This window comes from Equus caballus, chromosome 3, assembly GCF_041296265.1.
Source record: "Equus caballus isolate H_3958 breed thoroughbred chromosome 3, TB-T2T, whole genome shotgun sequence".
Lineage (NCBI taxonomy): Eukaryota > Metazoa > Chordata > Mammalia > Perissodactyla > Equidae > Equus > Equus caballus.
In genome coordinates this window covers 89,488,000-89,507,022 of record NC_091686.1, presented here as the reverse complement: position 1 = coordinate 89,507,022, position 19,023 = coordinate 89,488,000, and the positions used below count along the sequence as shown (strand labels likewise).

General features: G+C 37.1%; 1 protein-coding gene and 1 long non-coding RNA gene across 5 annotated transcripts in view; one reads left to right on the top strand and one right to left on the bottom strand.

The window, feature by feature from the left end:
* Positions 1 to 3,080: 3,080 nt before the first annotated feature.
* LOC138923482 (uncharacterized) lies at positions 3,081 to 3,889 on the bottom strand. The gene is made up of 2 exons (XR_011437144.1): positions 3,856 to 3,889; positions 3,081 to 3,382 (listed from the first exon to the last, which is right to left on the bottom strand). It is a non-coding gene; the product is annotated as an uncharacterized lncRNA (long non-coding RNA).
* A 6-nt stretch (positions 3,890 to 3,895) lies between these two features.
* The window catches only part of GUF1 (GTP binding elongation factor GUF1), a 37,436-nt gene continuing 22,308 nt past the window's right edge, over positions 3,896 to 19,023 (top strand). For all 4 annotated transcript variants that reach the window (XR_011437142.1, XR_011437141.1, XM_023638148.2 and 1 more), the window contains exons 1-12: positions 3,896 to 4,272; positions 6,526 to 6,637; positions 6,785 to 6,933; positions 7,212 to 7,292; positions 8,807 to 8,884; positions 9,917 to 10,000; positions 13,655 to 13,719; positions 14,232 to 14,435; positions 15,800 to 15,939; positions 17,092 to 17,215; positions 17,578 to 17,710; positions 18,525 to 18,668. Coding sequence is in view for 2 of the 4 variants with exons in the window: in XM_023638148.2 (XP_023493916.2) it covers positions 4,087 to 4,272; positions 6,526 to 6,637; positions 6,785 to 6,933; positions 7,212 to 7,292; positions 8,807 to 8,884; positions 9,917 to 10,000; positions 13,655 to 13,719; positions 14,232 to 14,435; positions 15,800 to 15,939; positions 17,092 to 17,215; positions 17,578 to 17,710; positions 18,525 to 18,668 (1,500 nt within the window). In the remaining 2 variants the exon portion in view is untranslated. The remainder of the gene's footprint in view (positions 4,273 to 6,525; positions 6,638 to 6,784; positions 6,934 to 7,211; positions 7,293 to 8,806; positions 8,885 to 9,916; positions 10,001 to 13,654; positions 13,720 to 14,231; positions 14,436 to 15,799; positions 15,940 to 17,091; positions 17,216 to 17,577; positions 17,711 to 18,524; positions 18,669 to 19,023) is intronic.

Below are 19,023 nucleotides of genomic sequence, written 5' to 3'. Positions count from 1 at the left end.
TCTCTCGTTTCACAAAAGGGCACCCCAAAGCATGTCGAATTCTGTCCTCGACTATTTTATTTCCTACTCTCTGACTTCAAAAACTCACCCAATACCACAATTTTTATTATGTTTTTATATATGGTTTCCAAAACGCTAGCCTGAACTTTTTCCCAAGCTCCATTTATAACTACCTGTTAGATATTGAATATCTGAGTTTCACATTCTGGCAAACATCAATTACATTCTCCAGTCTACTAAAGTTGGAAAATTTGGAGTTATCTTGGACCGCTCCTCCTCTCTCTCCATCAAATAAACCCTGTTAATTCTGTCTCCAAAAATCCTACCAATCACTCCCTTATCCTTTTTCTCTGCCAGTGACTCATTCAGGCCCTTACTGTGTCTCACCTAGATTATTAAAATAGGAGACTTTCCTCTCTCTGTCTGTTTCTCCTTCATCCCTTTATTTGCTTTTGCTTTTGTTTTCAATCCTTTTACACACCACTGTCAGAGTAAGCTTCCTAAAGCAAAAACCTGATGTGTTATTTCCTTGCTTACAATGGCTGCTGCACAGGATAATGGTGAAATGCTAACCAGCAAGACTCTATTCAAAGTCTTTCACAAACTTGGCTGAAATTGTTCTTTCCATAGATACCTTCTGCCACTTTTCTCCTCCTTTCCCCAAGCACTTTCGATTTTGTGTTCCAAAAGTATTTATAAAGCCCTAATATATGTCTAAAATTTGAAAATATATGAAATTCTAAAAAAATAAATCACAAAAGACTTAAACTGACTTAAAAAACTAATTCTAAGCTGTATTTTCCACTGTAGACACACGGTGGCACCATTTTATCTGCCTAAAAGCAGTACCGGAGATCCTTTGTCAATATCGCATGGATAAGCCATAAATTTGTGCATGTGCTTGTGATCACTATTGTGAAGTTTGTTAATGGTATGCTACTGTTAAAAATACTCCAAATATCAATAACTTTGAAACATAATTTAGAGGTGATAAAGTTATTATTCATTTTTACATTTTTATTTATTATTTCCTTTGTTATGGGCTGAACTGTGTCTCCCTCCAAATTAATGTTTTGAAATCTTACCCCTGATGCACCTCAGAATGTGACTGTATTTGAAAATAAAGTCTTTAAAGAGGTAATTAAGTTAGAATGATGTCATGAAGGTGGGCCCAAATCCAATATGACTAGTGTCCTTAGAAGAAGAGGAGATTAGAACACCGATTGGTACAGAGGGAAGACCACGTGAAGACACAGTGAGAAGATGGCCATTTACAAGCCAAGGAGAGAGGCCTTAGAAGATACCAACCCTTCCGACACCTTGATCTCAGACTTCTAGGCTCCAGAATTGTGAGAAAAAAAATTTCTGTTGTTTAATTCACCCAGTCTGTGGTACTTCGTTACGGCAGCCCTAGCAAACTAATAAACCCTTCAAATATGTTTAAAAACATAAATTTAACAGTTGTGGATTAATGTGCTATGTAAGAAGGTAATCTATTACACATTTATTCCTAGGGGAAAATGATTCTGACTTATGAGAGTTTTTATTTATGTAAGCTCTTCAGATATCCTTGTCTCAAGTAAAATGCCACTACCCCAAATTATGCCCATTTTCCTCTACTGACCATTAACTCAATGTATCATATGTTTTACTCATTTACTCTTGCTCAGCAGCATATAATGGAATGGTTAAGGATGGACTCTGGAGCCAGACTGCTTGGGCTCACAGCTCACTCCATCACTAACTGTGTGACTCTGAGCAGTTACTTAAAAAACCTGAGCCACATTTTTCTCAGTTATCTGTACCACAGGAACAATCACAAGAATACCTGCCTGAGAGGGCTCCGTAAGGATTAAATTAGTTGATATGTACCAAGTGTGTGTAGACTAGAACTGGGAACACAGTTACAGTAAGTGCGCTTATGCTGGTGATGATCCCTCTACTTCATTAGGCTCCTTGAGAAAGACTTTTGTCCTTCAAGGCTCAGAAGAAAATAGACCTTCACTTTGAAACTTTAGACTCAAACTCCCCTTTCTTCCCAGGTTGAACACTAAATAAAGTCATGCTGTCAAAGATCCTGCAGAGGGATGAGCTTGTTTTCTAGCAACCTGAAGTCAAATACAGATTTTGCCATTTACCTATTATGTGATTTCAGACAATTTGCTTAATTTTTCTGAGTTTCAGCATCTAGTACATTGCCCGACACAGGATGCTTAGTGAGTATTTTTCTAATGAATACATATTTTAACTGTTGGCTTGGGCATATAACATCAACCACATAAGATACTGCAGTATTCTCAAAGTGGGGGACTAATGGAGGTATCAAGATGACTTTAAGTGAGAAATAGACATGGCATTAAGGCTATTGAATCATACAAAGAAAATTCTCCTTTCAATACTGCTGATTAGGTCAAGGAGAAAAGTCTCAGTTTGGGGCTGTTTTTAAATTCTTCTCTAGCTCCTGCTAATCTCCGGGTTTTTTTTTTTTTTTGGGGGGGGGGGGTCAGGATGATTGGCCCTGAGCCAAAATCTGTTGCCAATCTTCCTCTTTTTGCTTGAGGAAGACTGTCCCTGAGCTAACATCTGTGCCAATCTTCCTCTATTTTTTATATGTGGGATACTGCCACAGCATGGCTTGATGAGTGGTGTGTAGGTCCGCACCTGAGATCCAGGCCCAGGAACCCTGGGCCACTGAAGTAGAGTGCATGAACTTAATCACCATGCCAACCTGCAGCCGCTAATCTCCGTTGTTAATCAAGACAGGTTCGGAGCTTTTAACAGGTGACATCTTAGCTAGAACTGAATCACATTTTTCATTCATTAGTTTTTACTTAGGACAGGTCATAGTGCTTTTTCCACTTCTAGTAATGATACAAATTTTTCCTTTAAAAAAGTATAGAAGGGACATTGATTTAAAGAAAAATATTAAATATATAATAGCCGTATGAGGATATGTTGAAAATGCAAATTATTGCAGTTTGGGGCAACACTGATTTATATAAACTATTATGAATTATTGTGTTCATTGCATTTCAAGGTAACTGTCAAGTTTGGTCTCTAACAGTAACAGGAGCAATTAATGGTGTATCAAGTACTGTTTTAATTTATAGCAGTCCCAAGAACAAACTAGAAACAATACAATGGTGAATTCAACACAGCTGCTATATCCTTCCTCTGCACCAAACTCTGGATATTCCAGAAAGACCGAAGGAAGAGTAGGAGACAGATACTGGATACGGTCTCATTCCGTATTTCCCACCTTAGTCAGAGTTCTGCCCTCTGCAAGGTGAACATTTGTTGAAGTCGTAGCTTGAAGATGATGGAGACATTAGGGCGTTCAGTGTGTAAATTTTTTTCACCTTCACTTCTGGCCGAAACTTTCCTAGGATACATTATTACAGTCAAGTTTATGGTCTATTTCCTTTCAGATGCGCTATACACCGACAGCGTAAGGAATACATTTCGACTTCCAGAGTTTTTTTTTTTTCAATTGGCACTTGAGCTAACATCTGTTGCCAATCTTTTTTTCTTCTTTTTCTTTTTCTCCCCAAAGCCCCCCAGTACATAGTTGCATCTTCTAGCTGTGAGTGCTTCTAATTGGCCATGTGGGACACCGCCTCCACATGGCCTGATGCGCGGTGCCATGTCCGCGCCCAGGATCGGAACCAGAAAACCCTGGGCCACCAAAGCAGAGCACCCGACCTTAACCACGTGGCCACGGGACTGGACCCTCAACTTCCAGATCTAACAAGTTGCAACAGTATTTTGCCACTTGCCAGGAGGCTAAACCCCGACGTTATGTTAAAAGCACAGCTAACACGCACGAGAGTGCTTCCCCTCACTTGACTTCCTTACCCCGCACGAGGCGCCATGACGTCACGACATCTGCGACGGGCGGCCGACGAGGCGGGGCGCTGCGTCCCCGGCTTCCCACGGGCGGCGCTAGTTGGGCGGTACTGTGCGCCGCACGATTTTCTCTCTGCTCTTGACAGGCTGGTTGACTCCTGCCCGGTGGCGCCCGTTGGGGCGTTCCTGAGAAAGCCGAGCCGCGGGCATGGCGCCGTTGCGTCCCGGGACCATCGCGTGATGCCTCCGTCGCCCGGGGGGATGTGGACTCTTTCGGGCCGGGGCTGGTGGCGCGGCCGCGCGCTCGCGGCGTGGGCCCCTGGGGCCGCTCATCGGGGCCTTCCTGGGCCTCCCCGACCGACGACCCGCCAGGCTGCACCCGGGTCCAGGGCTCCGAACAGGCTCTCCAGCTCAGCAGCGCGCCAGGTGACCGGCTCTTAGTCTCCGATTAGGCACGTTGTGAAAGGCGGGAGCGACCGCCTTGCGAACTTGGGAACGTGCGGGACTGCGGCGAACGCGGGATGCGGTTCTGTGCAGGGACGGAGCTGAGCGCGGGTTTTGCTCGGGTTTCTGAATCCTTCACCGCTCCCCAGTGTGACCTCCGCAGGTCACTTCCTGGGTTTCCTAATTTGTAATGTCAGTAACTGATCCATTGATTGCTTATGTGAAGCACTGCCCTAAGCACTTTGCATGCATTACGGTAATTCTCCTAGAAGCCTACTAAAGAAGCTGTTAACACTCCATTTTCCTGCGACTTGTTTGTCTTGTGCCCTGGGCTAGTTATTTGACCTTTCTGTAACTATTTCTTCTGGTAAATTGAGATAGCAATAGAACACCGAATGGCTTATTTATGAGGATTGCCCGATGTAGGGCGTGGAACTTTTTAGTCTAGTACCTAGAATATAAGAAGTGTTGACTATGCCTTAGCTTATGTTTGTTTCCTTTTACCTCAACCAAAGCGCACTGGTGTAATTCTGCCTCTAGTAGTTGGGGAAGGTGGGGGTTTCAGCAGCTCTGCAAACGACACTATCTGATAACTATGAGGAGAGAGAGTTTAGGCAGAAAAGTGAAGTGCTTGAATGCAAGTTAGGAGTAACTGGGAAAAAGTAAGACTGTATATTAATCAGTTTTGCCCATTTTTAAAATGCCTGTGGAATTTTAAATGGATTCTGTGGCAATTCAAAGTTGTTAAAAGTGGGGCAGTCCTGTGTATCTTTTGAATTGAATGGCGGAAAAAAATTCTACAGGGCAAACAACTCAGGTTTAGTGTTTTTGCAGAATTTCTTTCAAATATAGTTGCATCCTTATTGTCAGTCTTGTTTTGGAGCACTTATAAAAAGGAAACTTAGGGTCCGGCGCCGTGGCCGAGTGGTTAAGTTTGCCTGCTTGGCTTCGGCGGCCCAGGCCCAGGGTTTTGCTGGTTCCGATCCCCAGCATGGACATGGCACGAGTCGTCAGGCCACGGTGAGGCGCAGTCCCACATGCCACAACTAGTAGGACCCACAACTAAAAAATATACAACTATGTACTGGGGGGGCGGGGGGGGCGGATTTGGGGGAGAAAAAGTAGGAAAAAAAAAAGGATTGGCAACAGTTGTTAGCTCAGGTGCCAAGCTTTAAAAAAATAAATAAATAAAAAGGAAACTTAAAGCTCATGAGAATTTTGTATTTTATTGTAATTTCTTTTCTTTTTTTTTGGTGAGGAAAATTGTCACTGAGCTAATATCTATTGCCCATCTTCCTCTTTTTGCTTGATGAAGATTGTCATTGAGCTAATGTCTATGCCAGTCCTCCTCTATTTATATGTGGGACACTGCCACAGCGTGACTTGAAGAGCAGTGCTAGGTCTACACCTGGGATCTGAAGCTGAACCCCCGGGCTGCCAAAGTGGAGCCCGCAAGCTTAACCACTATGCCACCCACTGGCCCTATCTTTTTTTTTTTTTTGCTGACTATGAAATACAGATTTGATTGGGAAAATAAAATACAAGAAACTGACATATTTTACTTCAAGACCAATTTTTAGCTGTTTGTGATGAGTCTCAGTAAAACATTGAAGAAGTTGTATACAGTAAAAATCAGGAGTTTCGTTTTAAAATATTTTTGAGTTTTAAGTGATAAATAGCCTTTTTCTGGTGATGTGATGTTTTTCTCTCTCTCCAGAGAAGTGCCAAGTAACAAAATTGTATTTAGATTAAATTTGTAGACTCTATTAGGAGCACAGAGTTTTAAATAGATCTGACTCTGGTGATTAAATATATGATAAGGGCAGAGAGTTTCCTTTTTTTCTTTCAGCCTGAAGAGGTTGTGTTAGACCAGCTCCTCTAAGGCTGTTCAGGAATTTTAGGTATCTTGTGTTCTCCGTTCATGAAAATAAACTCAGTTCCACATTGGTCCTCTAAGTGGTGGAAATATTATAAGGAACTTTTACTTAGCTGTATCCTCCCCTTTGACAATGAAACTAATGTATTTGGTGAGTCCTCTTGTAATCCATTGCTTGTAATATGAGATTAGCCATACATCTCTTTATTGTTAGAGGAATAATGGAATAATATAAACAATGTAAATTCTATAAATGAAATTATCTAGAGAAGGCTAAAAGAATATTCTTTGAATTAGTATACTTGTTTCATATTGTACAAAATGTATACTCAAATGTAATATTTCTCCTCCCTTTCTAGGAAAAAATTGACATGTCTAGATTCCCTGTTGAAAATATTAGAAATTTCAGTATCATTGCACATGTGGATCATGGCAAAAGTACTTTAGCTGACAGGCTCCTGGAACTAACAGGTATTTTCGTTTTATATTATATATTTAATGGCAATGAGTAACTGGTAATTACTTTTACCATGCTTGTTAAAATTTTGATTTTAATTTTATGTGCAGTATTGTCTCTTTCTAAAAGCGCATAGAAATATCACGTGTTTCCATTTATAGGGACAATTGATAAAACAAAGAATAATAAGCAAGTTCTTGATAAATTGCAAGTGGAACGAGAAAGAGGAATCACTGTTAAAGCACAGACAGCGTCTCTCTTCTATAATCATGAAGGAAAGCAGTACCTTTTAAATCTCATTGATACACCGGTAAGTTTAATATTAATTTTGTGTCTGTTGTTAAAGTCAGCCTTGTACTAATAGTACAGACAAATTCTTATTTAGTTTTTGAACTGAACATTAAACACTTAACTTTGCTTTTTGTTTTCTCAGTTCCCTTATGTTAGTGTAAGTTGATTCACAAGCGCAGGCTAAAAAAAGAAAGCTACTGATTTTTTATCAGGTGGAATCAGTAGATTTGCCATAATGCCCCTCCCTAGAAAATTTGTTGCTGACATTTAGAGGTATCAATATTTTTTGTTTTTCAGGGCCATGTTGATTTCAGTTATGAAGTATCCAGGTCACTCTCTGCTTGCCAGGGTGTTTTACTTGTGGTTGATGCAAATGAGGTAGGTACTTTTCATTTTATATGATTGACTCTTCTGTTGTTTCAAGATGTTTTCTTTAAAATGTGTTTTAGAAGCAGAATTTTTCTGTTTGGAAAAAATAGGATTTATGTATTACTTAACCAAAATCATATACTTTTCTCAAATAAAATTTGAAGTTTTATTACACTAAAGCATTCTGTGAAATTGACTAGTTCATCTTTTAAAATTTTTAAGCTGATCAGAGGACTTGTTCAAGAGATTGTTGTAGTTTTTACTGAAGTACAATGTCATTCATACATCCTACCAGAAAACTCAATTTTTAGCAGTTCTTAATCAGCAGTTCTCATATCAATTTTCAGCAGAACTTGAAAATAAATCTTTAGTGTGTGTTTTTTTTTAAAAAAGATTTTATTTTTCCTTTTTCTCCCCAAAGCCCCCCGGTACATAGTTGCATATTTTAGTTGTGGGTCCTTCTAGTTGTGGCATGTGGGATGCTGCCTCACCATGGCTTGTTGAGCGGTGCCATGTCCATGCCCAGGTTCTGAACCAGTGAAACCCTGGGCCCCCGAACTGGAGTGCGCGAACTTAACCCACGGGGCCGGCCCCAGATCTTTAGTTTTCAGGTCATTTGGGGTGATTTTAAGGTAATAGTTTGGGAAGTGTTAGGTTTAAAGAACTATGTAGATAATAGTATGAGGTTCTTTTGTGGCATAAACATAATCATAAAAACATATTCAGCAGATGACCATATAAGAGCTATGATACAGTATTTAAAGTAAACTTTTCATTTATTTCAGTTTCTCACAAACTCTTCATTCAAAACCCAAAGGTGTTTTTTTTTATTGTGTTAAACTTTCCCTGATCCTATCAGGGAAGGTCAGTCTCTACCTTATATACATGGTAGTGGGCTTTATAAACTGCATCATGTGACTCTGTCCTCTAGTAGGCTTTGATGATCTTAAGAGTTCATGTTTCACTTTTGTGTCTTCAAAGCCTAACATAGTCCTCTTCAAATTAATGCTTCCTCAACTGAAAGAAATTTTCACAGGAAATGATCCAGATGCATGGAAGTATAGACACCGTAGTTTGCTTTATACCTCTGCTTTTGTTGAAGATGTGTGGAATGTTTTTGAGTTACATTTGGGGTTACGCTTCCAAGAATTCAACCAACCTTGGATTGAAAGGCTTATGATGGTTGTGCATGTACTGAACATCTACAGACTTTCTTTTCTAGTCATTATTCCCTAAACGATACAGTATAACAACTATTTTCATGGTGTTTACATTGTGTTAGGTGTTATAAGTGATTTAGAGATGATTTAAAGCATATGGGAGGATGTGCATAGGTTATATACAAATTCCTTTGGCAGATACCAAAGGACTTGGGCATTCTCAGATTTTAGTATCCCTGGGGGGCAGGTGGGGGGGGGTGGGGGTGGTCCAGGAACCAATCAGCAGATACTGAGGGACGACTGTACAAGTTTTGTGATAGACTGGAATGATTATCTCAGTATCTTGTGTCTTGATATTTCCAGGGTATTCAAGCCCAAACTGTAGCAAACTTCTTTCTTGCCTTTGAAGCACAGCTGTCAGTAATTCCAGTTATAAACAAGGTAATTACAATGAGAAAGCAATGCTGTAATTTTATTTTCTAAAAGTATATTTAGTGTTTGGATATCAAGCGTACTTTTTTCGGGGGCAGGGGGTGAAGAAGATTGGCCCTGAGCTGACGTCTGTGCCAATCTTCCTCTATTTTTGTGTGTGGGCTGCTGCCACAGCACGGCTTGATGAGCTATATGTAGGTCTACACCCAGAATCAGAACTGGTGAACCCCGGGCCGCTGAAGCGGAGCACGTGAATTTAACCACTACGCCGCCAGGCCAGCCCCATCAAGGGTACTATTTTTTATATGAGGGATCTTCAACTATTTATTAAATATATTGGTAGAATTTATTTCTTTGAGTTGCCTGTGATAGAATTGCAACTCAAACTCCTGTTCCCTTTCATGTCGTTGAGAAGATCGTCTCCTTGAATTACATGGAGTGATGGAGGACTCTTTCTCTAGGAAAAGGATGTATGGTGGCCAAAATGTCTGTTATGCTAAACTGTATAACTATGTCTATGAAAAGAAAAGGAGCATATGATCTAAGAGGAAACAATAAAACAACAGTTAAATGCTAAACTGAGCACTGTTTGATAAATTTCAACTTTTATATATTAAAATTAATGAATTAAGAATCTTAATTTAAAAGTCTGTGTTGCATTCAATGATACTTTTGATATTGGAGTTTAAGTTTAAAAGAAGCCAGGTTGCCCTTAGGTAAGTCAGTTTGTTGTTATAAGTTATATCTAATTTATAAAATCAGTTTACTTGGTGTTAATTGATAAACTGTTACTGAGCTCTTCTACTGCGTTGAGTAGCTAACTGTCTAAATTTTTTGCGTGCTCTGCTTTCTACCCTCTATTTTTCAGTGGCCATGCTTACTAAAATTGTATTGCCCATATGCAGATTATTTTAATACTTTGGGAAAAAAATCATAAGGGGTCACGTTAAAAGCTGGTATGCTTTCAACTATCTCTATATACTATTAATACGTACTACAGTCTATATTTTATATTAAGACATAATGAAATTTTTTTTTAAGATAGATCTGAAGAATGCTGATCCTGAAAGGGTTGGAAAACAAATTGAAAAGGTGTTTGATATTCCAAGTGATGAATGTATTAAGGTAAATAACTTTATTTTGAAGACTCAGTTATACTTTTAAAAATCTGTTAGTCTGTCTATTTGCAATTTCATACTATTTGATAGCTTATTATTATATATTATTTTTATAGTTTTAAAAATTCTTTTTACTAGTATTTCATTTGCTCCTCACCAAAAATCCTTTTTATATAGTTAGAACAGATGGAAATTTTTCTTCTGATACAGTTGAGACAAGGAATGCTCAAAGATGTTATCATGTTCTTATGATTACAGATGTAGTTAGCTAATGTGCCAGGACTCAAACATAGGCTTTCTGAAACTAATTGCAGTATTATTTCTTTTATTCTATTTTGCTTCTATGAAAATATTCTTGAAGAGCAGGTTGAAACTGATTTTAAGGCATTTGTATGCATCATTCTTGGAATTGACAAAGAGCTTTTATGTTATGTTTTTTTTTTTTGTTTTTTTCCTGGTGAGGAAGATTCGCCCTGAGGTAACATCCATCGCCAATCTTCCTCTTTTTCTGCTTGAGGACAATTAGCTTTGAGCTAACATCTGGGCCAGTCTTCCTCTACTTTCCGTATTGAGTGGAGTAGGTCCGTGCCTGGGATTGGAACCTGTGAACCCTGGGCTGCCACAGCAGAGGGTGTGGAACTTTAACCACTCAGCCACGGGGCCAGCCCCGACAAAGCTTTTTAATAAAAGAGCCAGCTATAGTAATAATCTTAGAAAACAATAGCTTTCTTTTTTTTAATATCAGAGTCGATTCTATTTTAAATTTGAGTTTTTTATTTACCTTTTAAAGATAGTTTAGGTGTTAAGTAGTCACAGCCAGACTGTGCTGCGTGCTTGTATCGTATGTCACCACAACTATGTAAAGTTTAGTTTCTGCTTTCAATCTCGGTTGATTTTTGAAAAAGCAAGTTTCAGGTGAAGAACTGCTTTTCGTCTGTTTGCCCTCAGCACCGTGGACGATTGCATGCGATTTGGTAATAACTGAAAAAGCGATAGTTTTCTTTCTTGGATATATACATAGAATTTAATGGTTATTATTATGAAGAGGGACATCATTTCATAAGGCATTTCTGAAATTACTGTTTCATAACTTAGATTGTGTTGTGTTGAAGTATAATTATTCTGATTTTAATAAGTCTTTACAAAATTTTTCAGATACTTACGTGATATGTGCCAGCTAGGGGCACAGCAGTGAACAGGACAGGCAAGACCCCTTCTCATTGTGTTTATATTCTACTTGGAGAGGTGGTCATTAAATAAGCAAAGAAAAAAGTCAGCATAGTAATTATTGAATGAGACAGATATTGTCAAGGAAATTCATTCAATAAATTGTATTGTTCTAGGTGGAATACCATACTTAACAAAGAAAAACTCTTTTTTCTCAGAGAGATGCTGTGATGTAGAGTAACTTAGGGAAGTCCTCTTTGATGAACTGAGACCTGAGAGAATGAAGAGTTGGGAGAAACGCATTCCAGGAAGAGGAAAGAGCAAATGTAAAGGCTTGGCATGTTTGGCATGTTCAAGAAACAGAGAGGCAAATTAGATGAGGTGGCTTTGTGGGGTAGGCAGGAATGAAGGCATGCTGGGACTCTTGCTGTGCTAAAGAGTTTGAAAATTATTCTAAAATAACGAAAGAGTTTTAAATGAAGAGAGGAACATAAACTGATCATTCAGGTTCTGTTATAGAGAATGAATTAGAAAAGGATAAGAAGGGATACAGGGAAACCAGCTTGCAGTGATAGCCCAGGTACAAAATGGTGGTGGCCGAGAATGTCATGGTGAGGTTGGAGAAGTGGGCAAATTTGCTGTATATTTTGTAGATAACAATACATTTCCTTGTTGGTTACATGTAAGAAAGTGAAATAAAGGGAAGAATCAAGGAGGCTTTGGGTTTGAGCAACTGGTTGATAATATGGAGAGGACTTGGGGAGCAACAGATATGGGAGGAAAATAAAAAGCTCTGTTTTGGACATAGTGGGTTTGCAGTGTCTATTAGACATCCAAAGTCTGGATATTGGATAAATCTACAATTCAGACATTCATGGAGAGGGCTGAGTCAGAGATAGCTATTTAGGAGTCTCTATATGTGGTATTGAGGCCAGGGAAGTGGAAGGGGTTTCCTAGGGAGAAAGTGTAGGTAAAAAAGAGGTCCTAGAAGTCACACTATATTGTTGTCAGTTTTTTGGATGTTACGAGTAAGAACTTGAGAAGGATTAGAGGGAATACGATTCGGGATAGAAGCATGGAAGGATTGAATTTTCAAAGTGGGAATAATTCTCGGATGGTAACAAGAGAGAAGGCAAAGAGGTTGTGGGTATAAGTGCAGATATATCTGATATTTGGTTAAGGCAGTGGTTGATGTCTTCTGTTTCCTTCAGAGGCAAAGTCATCAACTGAGAGTGAATTGGCCAGAGGGGAAAATGTGGGAATTGAAAAAGAAAGTGATGTGAAATATCTTACCGAGTGGTAATGTGAATTTACTAGGGGATGTGTTCTGGGACTGCCAGGAAGTGTTAATTGTCCATTGAGATCTGTGGTCATGAATTCACAAGAAACTAAGCAGACGAGTAACTTGACTTTTCTCCTGTAATGTTAAGCTGCTCTGATTACAGGCATAGAAAAAGGACATAGTTGGATGCAGTCACACTTGAAGTTGTACCAGTTGCTTATGATAGGGAGAGAACAGAAAGTAATTGAACAGAGGAATGCCGTATAGTGGACCTTGGAGTCTCATCTATGAGAGGATGAAAAGGAGGAGGCAGGAGTCTAATTGATAGTGACAAAAAGTAGTACGTTCAGTGGATTAGAGGTAGTGATCTTAAAGGATTGTTGCAAAGAAGTCTAGAATCTAGAGCATTGGTTCTCATTAGGGGGTAGTTTTGCCTCACAGGAAACATTTGGCAATGTCTGGAGACATTTTTTGTTGTCACAAATTGGGGTTGGGTGCTACTGGCGTCTTGTGGGTAGATGAGATTCCATGGATGCTGTTACACATCCTACAATGCACACAGCAGCCCCTCACACAAAGAATTCTCCAGCCCAAAATGTCATTAGTGCTGAGCTGAGAAACTGATCCAGAAGGAGTTTGAAGGGTAAGAGCCAGTATTCAGGGAATGGGTTTTGAAATCAGGATTTCAGAGACAGTCCGATTATTGGTGATGACAAAGGTCAGTCATGCACATGTGTTTTCAATCCTTTGGCTTGCTTTTTCACTGAGAACAATAGTCATAACATGCCTTATAGTTACCTGTATGCCACCCATTATATTGTTTATTTTCTCCACACAGCAACCTTAAGATTTAGGCACGGTATGAATAATCACTTCATTTATAAGATGAGGAACTTGAAGCTCAAAAAAATATTTATTGGTCAAAGTCATACACTCCATGCAGAGTCACGATTGTTACCCAGATATTTAGAGCTGTGTACTTTCAATACCATAAGCAGAATGCTTTTCCAATTTAATCCAAGAACAATAAAATCACCTAACTGGACATCCATCAGTATACTGTATGCTTTGTGCTTCCCTTTAGTATGTTCTTCAAACAAATTGATAACTGTTAGAATTCTTTCTTTTTTGTGATCATAAAGCTCAGTCACCAGGACAGAAAAGTAGAGTCTTAACTTGAAATGTTTATTTTTTTCACATATATATTTTTAGATTTCTGCTAAACTTGGAACAAATGTTGAAAGTGTTCTTCAGGCGGTCATCGAAAGAATACCCCCGTAAGTATTTTGCTATTTTTATACTATTTGTTTATCTTTAATAGTAGAAAGACCATAAATTTGATTGTTATTTTAGTTCAGTAGCTATGGCAAATATACACTTGTGGTCAGTGAGAATAAATTTTTTATTTATTTTTAGTAATGAAGGTGAATAAAGTAGAGAAAAACAAAAGACAAAGATGGTAGGGGATTTCTTCTTAAAAATCATCGTAAGAAAGAGACTTGACTGCATTGGCAATTATTGTTCTTTGCTTTAATACTGAACAAATATATTTCATGTTTCATCAGTAATTTTATAGTGGTCATTTATTTAAAACTCAAGGTTGAATTTGAACTGATATACAAATAGGCATCATACCTTATTTTATAGAAAGGTCCTCTTTTGGCTGTCAGTTACCAAGCTTTCTCAAGTGCTAGGGTAAGTTAAGTATAATATTTGAGTTAAAAAATAGGCATTTTATTAATTTTTTAATTTGTTCTGAGTGTATATATTTTTTACTTATTTTTAATAGTCCTAAAGTGCATCGAAAAAATCCCTTGAGAGCTTTGGTATTTGACTCCACCTTTGACCAGTATAGGGGTGTGATAGCCAATGTAGCGCTGTTTGATGGAGTGGTTTCCAAAGGAGATAAAGTTGTATCTGCACATACTCAAAAGACATATGATGTTAATGAAGTGGGAATCCTGAATCCTAATGAGCAGCAAACTCATAAACTGTAAGTAATCTGCATTAGTAGTTAAAATACACTTGTATGGGTTTCTCTGCCTTTCTCAAGTCAGTATGCTTAGAATGATGCCAATTTAGCAACTTCGAAAAAAACCCATAACCTGGTTATTTAATGCCTCTATAGTGAATGCTCTTTCAGAAGGAATCTCATGTATAGAGGACAGTAGAAATTTGATATTTTTTTTTATTCCTTTTGACTAGTCCTAACTAATTTTATGATCTGATGCAGATTGGGTCCTATACTTAATGTATTTGATGAGACAATAAAAGAGACAGTTCCTTCACTCATATCCATATCCCTGCTGGATATCAATGTTGACCTTTAATTCTTCTATAATTAGAGTTTTCAACATAAAAGTAGTGAAGAAAATTTGATAATTCTTTAGTGTGGAATTCACACTAAAGGTGGTAAAACTGTAACTAAAATTCATGGCATGCGGGGTAGGCAAGGTAGTATGCATTCCAAAAGCTGAGTTCTGAGTTCACTTATAAAACAAGTATTTATTGTGTGCCTAATCCATCAATACTCCAGGTACTGATGAGATAAATCGCCTGTAGGTACATAGCTGGAGCTTATTAAGGTTTTTGTTTTCTTATCTGTAGAAATTGAGATATTGAACCAGGTGACTATATAAGTCACACTTGATAGTTTAATGTTGTTTTTATGTTTTAAACTTGCTCTGTTTTGCTCATTACATTTTTTATTTAATTGTGAGTCAGTCTGTTTTATTTTAATTTTACTCAAATATTTGTAAAGTCTGTCTATTCTGCCACATATATCATATATTGACCATTACTGCATCTTCAGTTAAGATTCTTGTACCTTATCCTAAATGTAAATTGTTTGTTGTAATGTAGGAAATTTGCTTTAAAAAAATTAAAACTCTGAAATCTTGGGATTTGCTCTTTTCCTATAAGAGGAACATCAAAATAGATGTCAGATTTGTTGAGAGTTCATTTTTCTACTTGGTTAAAAATTTATCTTTTTTAAAGCACATTTGTAACAATTCACTAATAAAATAGTCATTACAAGAAGTATTTTGTGTTTCTGTACTTATCAGTTTCTCTGTGTTTACATTATATTTTAGAAGCTATTGTGTAAAATGCAAAGGGGGGCAGAGCCATGAAGAAGGCCTTGGGCTTGTGTTGTAGAGGCCCTTGATAAAGGATTGTAAAGCATGGTATGTTCTGCTGACAGTCCTTAGAGTTGAGCATTGATATGTAGCACTTACTTTCAGTCTGGTGAGGTTTTATTTGGAAAGGGTGATCATTTCCTGGAAAGGTCGAACTGATTGTGAGTGTGCACTTGAAACGTTAAAGCAGTAAATATTTCCATATGATAATTTTATTTAGATATGCAGGACAGGTGGGCTATCTGATTGCTGGGATGAAAGATGTCACTGAAGCACAAATAGGAGACACATTATATTTACATAAACAACCAGTGGAGCCCTTGCCTGGGTTTAAATCAGCGAAACCAATGGTATTTGCAGGTGAGGAGCTCACAAATTCAGAGGATGAGGGCCAATTGATTGTGTAAATTAAAATATAAATTACTGGAAATAGTTATTTTAAATAAGAGCTAATTCCAGAATACTGTTTGTTTTTTTGTGTGCTATTTAATATCAGTATGCTGAAATTTTATGTGGGAGATCATTTCCTACATTTTTTTAAGACATTTAAGTAATAAGCTATTAAGAAACAAGCTCCTTGATACATAGAAGAGCATAGTAATATGCACTTCCTTCGTGTTTCCCTAGAGAGTAGGTCATTATATTTGAAATAGTTTTCTAAATAAGATGGTTTTATTACCAGTTATCAGTGGACATTTACTGAGTGCCTTCCTCTTTGCTGGTCTTTCTTTAATATTGTACTAGTGTAGACATGGCAGAGAATAGTGTCACCTCACGTGTGTGTAACTTCACAGCCTTTTTCTTCTGTGTGGTATTACAGACATTTGAAAGAGGAACACCTAATTGAAGGTCATCCAGTTTTTCTGTGCTGAGTATCCAGCCAGTCCTCATTTTTCTCCCTTTAGTATCTCTCATTGGGAATTATGAACTTGGTTTACCCTCCAGTTTAGGCAAAGTCATTCATTTGGATTTTGGAAGACTTGAGAAGAAAGAGAATCTGATGAGTCAGTAACTTCTTAGTTTTTGTCAGTGAATTGAAAAAAGCAGAATTTATATTTGATTTTAATGGATAATCTGCTCTAGAGAATTAAGAATTCAGTGTAGTTTTCATTTCTACTGTTGTTTATCTACTGATAGAGTTTCATTTGTGGATGTGGAATGTCTTGCACTTTTGTTTCTTGAACTAAACACAATGTATTTTTCCTAATAGACCTAATTCCCATGCCTCTTTTTGTTTTCTCTGTATTTTTGCAAAAGCATAAAAATGTCACTTGGGGTCTGAAGCTAGATTCACACTTAAATTTATTAAGGCTATGAAACTTGCAAGATACTTTGAAGCCAGTGTAACTTAATATTCATAGCCTTTTAAGCAAGCCAGTATTTTGGTCAGTGAAATATAGGAAAGTAATTTAAAAGCTAGATGATTAATTTTGAACTGGGCATCATTATATATTAACTTAGTTCTGTAGGCAACTTTTCACATGTGATAATTGGAAATCATTGTGTCCCCAGGAATGTACCCTGTAGATCAATCTGAGTATAATAATCTGAAGAGTGCTGTAGACAAACTGACTTTAAATGATTCCAGTGTGACAGTTCGTCGGGATAGTAGCCTTGCCCTAGGTGCTGGCTGGAGGTAAGATTCAGTTGCGTAGTAGGGTCCCATTTTTATTGAAAAATAAAGTTTAAATGATTTATTGCTCTTGAACATTTCTGAAGATAAATTCATATTAGTATAACGTGAACTAAAACAATTAATGTCTGTCTGTTTCACACTATAGATTCATATTTTATGGGTAAGTTTTATAGTGATTTTAAATAGAATCCAAATGGAAGAATTGTATCTTTCTCAGTGAAATTATGCTAGCATTTAATTATGATGTGAATGCTCAAAGACTTTCAATTCCACCTCTCCCCTACAAAGTAACAATATATTTATCAAAGAAAATAGAGCCCATGGGACATAAATATTTTGGAGTTTGGCTTTTTCTCCCCCAGGTTGGGATTTCTTGGACTTCTGCATATGGAAGTTTTCAACCAGCGACTAGAGCAGGAATATAATGCTTCTGTTATCTTGACAACCCCTACTGTTCCATATAAAGCTGTTCTTTCATCAGCAAAATTGATAAAGGTACTGTTGTGAACCAGCATACAAGGGAAAAATAAATGTGTGTGTACATGTATGCAAAATGCAAGAGAAACTTTTTAGTATACAAGTAGCTGACTGGCTACTAAAACTAAATATGTCTTGATTAGTCATAGTAAAAGTTGAATTACCTTATGAATAATGATGGAGAAGCTACTTGAGAACTAATTTATGCAATATTTTTCTGAACCAGGTAAAATCTCCACATTATCAATACTTGTCTGTTACTGAGGGTAAAAAATAGAGTTAGTACTGAAAATACTGTTCTACATCCAGCAGAGAGATGAAGAATATAGTTTTGGTTATAAATAATTTATCTTATGAAAAGTAAAGCTTTCATTCCTACATGGCTGTAGGAGATTTCAGATTTCAAGTTAATGATAGAGACCATATTCCCTCTAAGTGGCAGTCTATTCATTTTAAACAAGTATTAACTTTGGGACTGTAAATATTTTCCAACAAAATTAATTTAGGAAACTAATTATAATCCCTTATAAGGGGCAGATTAAAATGTATTCTTAGGTCATACTATTTTTAAATGGTACATGAAATGGGTTTAGTAAACGTCAATAACCAGAATACATTACTTATTAATAAATGTTAAATGATTATAATTGGAGAGTTTTCTTAATCAAAAGCATGTTAAGATAGTATTCTAACCTTTCAGAATTCTTTTGTTTTTATTCCAACAAATTTAGTAACAATAAATTCTAGCATGTACTATAAATTAAAGGAAATTTAAAAACATGGTAATAATTAAGACTTCTTTTTAACTATTGGTGTCTTTTCATATTTTTAGGAATATAGAGAAAAGGAAATTACAATCATCAATCCTGCACAATTCCCTGATAAGTCAAAAGTAACAGAATATTTGGAGCCAGTTGTTTTGGGCACCATTATCACACCAGATGAATATACTGGAAAAATAATGATGCTTTGCCAGGTATAAATATAATACAATTTAATACAAAAGTAAGTTTTAGTTCTCTCAAACAGTGCTTCCCAGCTCAGGTTTTGAAAGATTTCTCTCTGCAGAGCACATTGAATTTAATAAGAAATTTTCATAAAGATCTATACATATGGAGAGAGAAAGAGATCTATATCTATACCTGTAGATGTAGACACACATACTTTTAAAAATTATTTTGATTTTAAATAAGAAAAATAGAGCCAGAATTTTTGATCATCTGTGTTAGTTTACTGCATTGATATTTTAGCCCAAAGGAAAGAAATTGGATGCTTATTTATCCTGAATAGCTAAAGTGTAATTTGTTTTAGCCTTTTTGAGTAGCTGAAGT